Source organism: Vitis vinifera, chromosome 1 (assembly GCF_030704535.1).
Source record: "Vitis vinifera cultivar Pinot Noir 40024 chromosome 1, ASM3070453v1".
Classification (NCBI taxonomy): Eukaryota; Viridiplantae; Streptophyta; class Magnoliopsida; order Vitales; family Vitaceae; genus Vitis; species Vitis vinifera.
This window is the reverse complement of record NC_081805.1, coordinates 14098449-14108442: the sequence shown is the minus strand read 5'-3', so window position 1 is coordinate 14108442 and position 9994 is coordinate 14098449. Positions and strand designations below refer to the sequence as shown.

Genomic DNA, 9994 nt, shown 5'->3' with positions numbered 1-9994 from the left:
GCATTAGCACACACCCTAGCCCCACTGTGGAAGCATCACAATAAATTGTAAACAACTCTCCACTAATAGGAGCAGTTAACACTGGAGCAGTGGTCAATTTTTGCTTCAACTCCTGGAAAGTATTCTCACACTCCTCATTCCAATCAAACTTCACCCCTTTTCTAGTCAACCGAGTCATTGGTGCTGCAATTCTAGAGAAGTCTTCTACGAACCTCCTATAATATCCAGCCAACCCCAAGAAACTTCTAACCTCAAATACATTAGTAGGCCTTTGCCACTCTTGTACAGCTTCCACCTTGGAATGGTCTACTGCTATTCCTGCCTCAGAAACCACATGGCCTAAGAAATTCACTTCAGTAAGCTAAAACTCACTTTCGTCCAACTTCCCATACAACTGATGCCTTCTCAAAGTTTTAAGGGTGGTCACCAAATGCTGCTTATGCTCCTTCAAACTCCTGGAATAGATCAAGATGTCATCCACAAACACAATCACAAACTGATCCAAGTAAGCACGAAATACTCTGTTCATTAAATCCATGAAAGCAGCGAGGGCATTAGTTAACCCAAAAGGCATGACTAAGAACTCATAATGCCCATATCTCGTTCTAAAAGCAGTTTTAGGAACATCTTCTTCCCTAACCCTCAATTGATGATTCCCAGTTCTTAAGTTAATCTTACTAAAATACTTTACACCCTTCAACTGATCAAACTAGTCATCTATCCTTGGAAGAGGATACTTGTTCTTCACAGTAACTCTATTCAACTTTCTATAGTCAATACATAACCTTAGTGTGCCATCCTTCTTCTTCACAAACAACACTGGGGCTCCCCATGGCGACGTACTTGGACGAATAAAACCCTTACCCAACAATTCATCTAACTGAGTTTTTAATTCCTTCAACTCAAGAGGGGCCATCCTATAAGGGCATACTGAAATAGGATCAGTTTCTGGGTATACTTCAATAGAGAAATCAAACTCTCTATGCGGTGGTAAACCTGGTAACTCATCTGGGAATACATCCTGAAACTTCCTTACTACTGGAATTTCTGTAATGTCCTTCTGGGCTTTCTCCTTACCACGAAGGCAAGCTAGAAAATTTATTGATCCCTTCCTCAACACATACTGATAACACAGACCGGACTACGAAAAAGGCAAACTAACACACGTCCCTCCAACAAAGCAAACTTCAAATCCCTTTGGCAAACAAAATATTATCCTGCGGCGATGACAATCAATAACCGCTCTATACATTGTCAACCAATCCATTCCCAAGATAACATCATACCCAGTCATATCCAAAATCCTCAAATCCACATTAAGTGCTCTATCTGCCAAGGTAATAACACACCCCTTGCATATTCTATCAACTCTAGAATTCGTACTCATAGGGGACTCAATAAGAAACAAATTTTCTACTCTTTCTGTTTTCAACCCCAATGCATTAGCACAAGATGCAGAAATGAAAGAATGAGTTGCACCAGTATCAAACAAAACACGCACCCAAGTACTATATACCAAAATCATACCTTCCACCAAAAGGGCGTCCTCCTCTGGCTTTGTTGGGGTCAAGGTAAAAACTCTTCCTGCTGCCTGCCTTCCACTACTTTTAGCATTCGACCCTTGAGAAGAACGAGTCTGACTACTCATAGTAGTTGTCATGGTTCCTTGCGCTGCTAGGGGTAATTGTGGCATCTAGTAGTAAGGCAATTGAAACTGAGGGGGCTGGAAAGACACTACTGGCTATTGCTGAGAACTTCCCTGAGACTGAGGTCGAGCCTGCTGTACACCCCGCAATGGGTAAGCCCTCCATAAGTGGTTTCCCACTCCACAACCATAACATAATCTATTAGCAGCCACCCTCTGAGCACTCTGCTCACCTCCTGCATAGAATGAGGAATGCCTCTCAGACTACTGAGTCCTCTGTCTCTGCTACAGGCCCTGAGATCTCCCCTGGGAACTTTCCCCCATTCTTTGTTTCCCTTTTCTGTCCCCCCCTTTGCTCCCGAATTTGGTTGGTCTCCTCAATATCCTGCTCCACCAACAAAACCCTTTTAACCAACTCAGAATGATCCCTTATTGCCATTGGGACTAATCTGTTCCTAATAGCAGGCCTCAACCCCTGCTAGAACCTCCTAGCCTTTTCTCCTTCCTCACTGATCAACCCCAAAGCAAAATGAGACAACTTTGAGAAACGTGACTCATACTCTAGCATCGACATGGTTCCTTGGATGAGGTGCTCAAACTCCATCCTCTTGGCATGCTTAGCCACATCCCCAAAATACTTGCCTAGGAAGATTCTCTCAAATTCCTCCCAGGTCATAACCTCAGTGTCATACACCCTTTTCATTGATTCCCACCAGAAATCAGCTTTATCAACAAGCATATATGTTGCCAGACCTACCCTTCTTTCCTCAGGTATGTCCAGTCCCACCAGAATTCTTCTCATTCTCCTCAACCAATGCTCAGCTGCTTCAGTACTGGGCTCTCCATTAAAAGATGGAGGCTGCATCACCATGAACCTCTTCATTGCTTCCATTTGGCTCATTACTAGCCTTTCAGTGCGGCTCCTCTTATGTGAGTGGCCTGAATCCTCATGGCCCTGGGTACCTCCTGATCTCCTAGAGTCCTGACCTCTCATCGACTGAACAGTCTCTCTCAACTCCCTTCTTACTTCTCAGAGTAGTTCTTCTCTTAGTTCTTCTCTTACCGACTCCAACTCCTCATTTCTCTTAGATCTTCCTCTTCTGGTCCTTCCCGCCATTTCAAATTTAACAATCCCTAATTCAACCACATTACCAAGGTGAGCAAAATAAATTCACATGTACCCATTTAACAATCTCAACAACTATTAAAACTTTCACTTTCCTATAATCACAATACATAACTCAACATAATTAACATCATCAAGTTCTTATTATCATCTACAAGAACCATCACAAGGCTTTTCAAACATCAAGAATCAACAATTAACTAATTTATTTAATAATAAACTCATTAACTAACACATACAGAAAATCATAACATTACATAACATTACAATATACACAACACCCACAAACATTGACCCTAAGGTATTATTGCAACCTTTGCTCTGATACAACGCTGTCACGACCCAAATTCTGGGCGACCCAAAATTTGGCCCGTGACCCCAAGTCAAAGGTTTGACCCTAAGGGTTTCTCTTATTCCACATTGGCAGTTAACTAAAACACTCTGAAATTTTTATTTTTTTTTCACATATAAGTCCCACTAGGTTCTCACCAACTAACAATATTTCAAACCTTATTCAAACACATCAAGATTTAATAAACATCATTGCATTCCAAAGTAAAATTTCATAAAAATCCCCTTAATCAAATTAAGGTCTTTTTACATTATCCATAATTCACTTATTACAAGGTCTCAATACCACAAACACAATAAAAAAAATATAACACATTCCACTAAACTGCTCCAGGGGCATCCTGAAGTCCTCCATGTCCCACTTGTGGATCCTCAGGAGTGATATCTGCATCTAAAAAGATATAAAAGGAAGGGGTGAGCATTTCTACATTGCTCAGTAGGGTGCCTAACACCCAAAGGGTTAATGGGGGATTACTATATTTCAATAACCCAAACACAACAGTTTACCAATATAAATCAAGTCACACAATTTAACATATAACATTATACTCAATCCCACAACATCCAATCATTAAATGAATGCATATGAATGTGTGACACACAGTCATACAATGCATTATCGTTCTCGGGCTTTCACCGAAGGATACGCGTCTGCACCCAAATATACTCCCCATTCGAAGTCTTCCTGAGGTAAACTTTTGGGTCTTTCAGCCTAGGGATCTCTCTCCCTTCTTAATTCGCCTCACACGGGCTTTCACTTTTCATCCCTATTTTATTTTTTTCCATTTCATACACTTTTCACAATTTTATTTATTTATTCATTTTTAACACAACCATGATGCAAGTGAATGCCACAAACTCCAAAATTCCTCAATAATTTCTACAATTCCAATAATTTCTACAGTTCCAATAATTCCAACATTCTCAATAACCCAATAAAATAAAATTTTCACCTTAAAATTCTCGAAAATACACCAACAAATTTTCAGAAATTCACACATCAATATACTTGAATTTATATCAAAATTTCAGAATTTTTCAATAATTTTAATAATTCCCAATATTTGAAAATAACTAATTTTCCACAATAAAATTACCGCAAATATTCCAATCAATTTTCAAAAATTCATAAATCACTAGATTTGAATTCTTGCCCTAACTCCGGAATTTTCCTATATTTCTAATAATTTTTAACAACCTAAAACTATTAATTATCAATTGCAAAGGATTCCGAAAATTACAAAAAAATCCAGAAAAATCCCAAATCATTCCAGAAAATTCACACAACATCAAAATTATCTACTTAACTCATAATTATCAGATTTATAATTTTTTCCAATGAAAAAAACATTAAACTTGAGTTTTAGGGTTAGTTTTCCCCTACCACAAATCTGAGAAGTTGACCATTAAAAATGAAATTAGCCACCGTAGACTTGTTTCTCTAGTCGAATAGAGCACTTCCTCCAAATTTGGGCTGAAACGGAGGTCGTTTGGCAGTCTAAACGGCCGGTCAAAGATCTGGCGAGTGACTAAATTTCTGCACAGTGCCTTTCTCTCTCTCTCCCCGCGTGCTGCCAGTTTCTAATTCTCCCCCTTTTCCCTTTTTTTTTTTCTTTAAAAAATTTCACCAACCACTTAAGCCCAAAACCAAAGGTCCAATTCCATTTCATTTCATTTTAAGAATCCATACTACCTTTACATGGCCCAAGTTTAATAGCCCATTGAATATTTTCATTTCTTTTATTTTATTTTACTTCTCTTTTGTTTATTCTATTTGTTTTATTTGATTTCCTATTCATTTTTTTTTAAAACACAAATTTATTTATTAACACCAATCCAAAACTAATTTTCTCAATTTTATTATTCATCAATTTAATTTTATTTTTTCTTAATTACTTCTAATTAATTTTTAATTAATTCTTTTTTTTTTCGTTTTTCATTTCCGGAAGTTTTCAATTTCTAAAATCTTAAGAAATTTTCTACCCTAAGGCTGACATGGCATAAAATTTCAACTCGTCTAATTGACCGACACAATAAATGAAATTCACCAATATGAAATTGACACGTGTTCTCCAAACACTTTTCTTTTTGACTTTTCAACCATCACACAAAATAAGACTTTTCAAACTAAAAATCTAACGTGTCATAAAATACCTGGTCATTACAGGTTTTCATTGACCACTCGGCCTTAAATATTTGTTGACTAAATAAGATGCAAAAGTGAGGCTGATTAGATAGATTCTCTTACTTCAAGAATTGAATCTTCAGATCAAAGACAAGAAAGGAGTGGAGAATGTGGTAGCCGACCATCTGTCGAGGCTAGCCATTACACATAATTCCCACAGTTTTCCAATTAATGATGATTTTCCAAAGGAGTCACTCATGTTGATAGAAGCCGCTCCTTGGTATGCTCATATTACTCACTATCTAGTTACCGAAGAAGTTCCAAGTGAGTGGAAAACACAAGATAAGAAGCACTTCTTTGCAAAAATTCATGCTTACTATTGGGATGAGCCATTCCTATTCAACTATTGTGCGGATCAAATAATCTGGAAGTGCGTCCCTAAGCAAGAGCAATAGGAGATCCTTAGTCATTGCCACGAAAGTGCATGTGGAGGCCACTTTGCTTCTCAGAAGACAACTATGAAGGTGTTGCAATCGAGTTTTTGCTGGTGATTACTACTCAAAAAGTGCTATTTTATAGCTTGTAATTAACTCTTTTAAAAATTTTTGAGTAGTAGTTATTACTTTTTAACTCAATTGGCATGTTAAGGACCCTTGCAATCATTTATAATCAAATTGTGTTAAGTTTTGGTGTTTTTTGATAGCTTTTTGATCACCAAAGCAATTTAAGATAAGGGAGAGCTTTATATAATCCATGGCAAAGCAAATGGAAGCTCATTTACATGAAGAATTCAAGCTTTGGAGCTTCATAGTTCTTTACCAAAGCCAATCAAGAATGCAAGGAGGAAAAAGAGAGGAATCTAACATGAAGAATTCTAGAGTACCTCCAAGAGTCCATTTTATGCATACTATATTTCATTTCAAAGCTCAGGAAGTCAGGAGTCCAACGCTTTAAACGGTGTGCGAATTGGAGTTGAAACGAAGAAGTTATGGTCGTTTGAAGACAACTGCGCAAAGTTGAGCGAAATGAGCTGCGAAAATTTCGTAGGGTGTTTCGCAGCTGCGAAACTACCCCTTGGCACTGATTACTCCTTTTAAACACTTTTGAGTAGTAGTTTTGGCCTTTTAACTCAATTGGCATGTTAAGGACCCTTGAGAGCAACTTTAATCACTTTGTGTAAGTTTTGGTGTTGTTGTTAGTAATTTGATCACCAAAGCAATCCAAGATTGAGGAGAGTTATGTGGAATCTAGGACAAAGCTTGGAAGTCATTTGCCAAGAGTAAATCCGGAATGCAAGGAGAAAAAGTAAAGAGAATCTGCCATGAAGCATATTCTTAATGACAGTCGTGGCAGCCACATTTGGAGCACTTTCTGAAGTCCAATTGATGCATGCTATATACCATTTCAAAGCTCAGGAAGTCAACAATCCAATGCTTCAAATAGTATGAAATTCGGAGTTGAAACGAAGAAGTTACAGCCATTGCAAGTCAATCACTCCAAGCTGAAGGAAGCATTTTGCAAAGTGTTGCGAAATCACCCTTTTGTTGCGAAGTGATTTCGCAGCCTTTTTGTACAGTATGGTGTATTTCCTCTTGAAGTTGCCCGATATATGCTGCAAGCTAGAAGCTGGGAACCTCAAGATGGAAGCCAACTTCACAGCCCTGCAAGAATAGCCTTTTGCTGCGAAGTGATTTCGCAACCCTTCTTGAGTGTCTGCGAAATCTCGCAGACACCATTTTCTCTTGCGCAATGGTCTTGGAGCATCCCGATATTTGCTACAGACATTGGGAGATATTTTACATCAGATTTTTGTTGTCTAAATCCCAAAATACTCCTTGTAAGCCACCAATTACAAGATTCCTTAGCTTTTAAGTGAGTAAAAAGAGAAAATATCTATGTAATAATTAGTTTTGTATTATGTTCATATATATATACCTCTCGAGAGCCTGTTCTCAAAAGAGGAGACCCTTGGTAAAGTTTTGAAAAGCAAGTAAAGTTCAGGCCCTTTGTTTTGCCTTACCTTCTCACTTTGTATTTTTTTATTTCTTACTAAGTTATGCACTCTCTGAGGAATTTTCCCCAGAGAATGAGTACCTAAACCTCTAGTTCCTTGGAGCTAAGGTTGCCGGGGAAGGTTCCAAGTGCAAGAATTCAAAGCTTTGTGGTTTCAGCCATCAATGAAGAGGAAGTGAAATCCTTTAGTGATTTCTATGTTTTTAGTTAACTTAAAACACCTTAGAGTCACCTGGGCCAACAGTTGGTAAGGCAAGTGATTTCCAACCATGGAGATGCACTAGTTTACCCCTTGCGAGCCTTTGGGAGGTGACTTTAAGGTAGGATTTTCTGGAATTGCCAACACTTGGTAAGCTTTTGGACTCCAAGGAGACATCCATTAGTTATCTCTTGCGAGCTTGAGAAGGGAAGTCCAAGGTTAAAGATCACCTTGAATGGTTAAGGCTTAGTGAGAGGCTTGAACCATTGCAAGTTGCATCAGTGAGAGAATTAAAGTTGAAATCTAATTAAAGGATGTGTCTGTACAACACCGGTTAGAGAATTGACTATATGTTGAATCTTTAACGCAAGGAAATGAACCATCTGACTTGAGCTATGTCTTTTACACGAGGAACCACCCCAGTGAACCTGACTCTCCAAGGAATGCTTTTCTTCCTAAGTAATTCCCATTACTTGTTTTGTTAGTTAGTTTAAATCTAAATTTTTACAAATCAAAGTTTGTGTTTTAGTTCTTAAGCTAACCTTGAAATGAAACACTACCAATTAACTTTGAATTGATATCATTGATAATTTGGAAACCCTTCCCAGTGAACGATCCTAGAGCCGCTATACTATAGTAGCTTTGTCTTTGCTACCCTAGTAAATGGTGTAATAGGTTATAAATTTTGTTGATTACTCCCTCAATCAAGGAGCACCAGCTGGACACGAATCAGCTGAGACACCAATTGGGCACGAATCAAATGGCGTCGTTGCCAGGGAAGGTGTTAAGTTTATAGTGATACCATTTTAGAGCACTTGTGATTTTCATCACAAGTTTGGTAACGTTTCCTTCACTTTACTAATTCTCATTCTTTCTTTATTTATTCATAATCCAAGTTTTTTTTTATTTTGTTTTTGTAGCCCTGTTTTCCGTTTGTTGTCCTTTATTTTCATTTAAGTTGCAGATAGATACTAGTTGTGTATGCCAAAGTGGATACGAGACAATGGAGGAAGACTTGTTAAGTGTGATCCACCTCATAACAAAGAATTCGAATTGAGCTTGAATATCATGGAAGCTACACCTGAAGATCAGCATAGTCATCAAGGTCGTCAAGACAATCTCAATGAATTCAGATCAATGAGGGACCGTATGCATCCACCTTGTATGAGTGCACCATCATGTATAGTGCCCCCTACAGAGCAGCTAGTGATCAGACCGTATCTTGTTCCACTTCTACCAACTTTCCATGGGATGGAAAGTGAGAATCCTTATGCACACATCAAGGAATTTGAAGATGTTTGTAATACATTCCAAGAGGGAGGAGCTTCAATCGATATGATGAGGCTTAAGTTATTTCCTTTTACTTTAAAGGATAAGGCAAAATTTTGGCTTAATTCTTTAAGGCCAAGGAGTATCCGTTCTTGGACTGACTTACAAGCTGAATTCCTCAAGAAATTTTTTCCCACTCATAGAACAAATGGCTTGAAAAGGCAAATTTCAAACTTCTCAACTAAAGAGAATGAGAAATTCTATGAGTGTTGGGAAAGATATATGGAAGCTATAAATGCTTGCCCTCACCATGGCTTTGATACTTGGCTATTGGTGAGCTATTTTTATGATGGTATGTCCTCCTCAATGAAGCAACTCCTCGAGACAATGTGTGGAGGAGATTTCATGAGCAAAAATCCGGAGGAAGCTATGGATTTCTTGAGCTATGTAGCTGATGTTTCAAGGGGATGGGATGAACCAACCAAAGGAGAAGTGGGGAAGATGAAGTCTCAACTGAGTTTTTTTAATGCTAAGGCTGGGATGTATACCTTGAAAGAAGATGATGATATGAAAGCAAAGTTGGCAGCTATGACAAGAAGATTGGAGGAGCTGGAGCTGAAAAGAATACATGAAGTGCAAGTTGTTGCTGAAGCACCAGTGCAAGTGAAGCTGTGTCCTAATTGTAAATCATATGAACATTTGGTGGAGGAATGCCCTGCAATTTCAGCTGAAAGGGAAATGTTTAGAGATCAAGCAAATGTTGTTGGACAATTCAGGCCCAATAACAATGCGCCTTATGGAAATACCTACAACTCAAGTTGGAGGAATCATCCAAATTTCTCATGGAAGGCCAGAGCAACTCAATACCAACAACCGGATCCACCATCTCAACAATCTTCAAGTCTTGAACAAGCAATGGCTAATCTCAGCAAGGTAGTGGGAGATTTTGTTGGAAACCAAGAAGCCACCAATGCTCAAATCAATCAAAGAATTGACAGAGTGGAGAGTGTTTTGAATAAAAGGATGGATGGAATGCAAAATGATATGAACCAAAAGTTTGATAACATCCAATATTCAATTTCAAGGCTTACAAATTTGAATACACTGCAAGAAAAGGGAAGATTTCCTTCTCAACCCCACCAAAACCCCAAAGGTGTCCATGAAGTGGAAAGCCAAGAGGGAGAATCATCACAGATGAAAGATGTAAAAGCCTTGATCACTCTAAGGAGTGGTAAAAAAATTGATCAGCCAACACCCAAGCCACAT

At 38.4% G+C, this 9994-nt stretch overlaps 1 protein-coding gene across 1 annotated transcript; it reads right to left on the bottom strand.

Annotated features, from left to right (window-relative positions):
* Positions 1-2123: 2123 nt before the first annotated feature.
* On the bottom strand, positions 2124-2639 carry LOC104880109 (uncharacterized). The gene has a single exon (XM_010655507.2). It carries the CDS (start codon positions 2637-2639, stop codon positions 2124-2126), a length of 516 nt encoding a protein of 171 aa, XP_010653809.1.
* Between the last annotated feature and the right edge of the window lie 7355 nt (positions 2640-9994).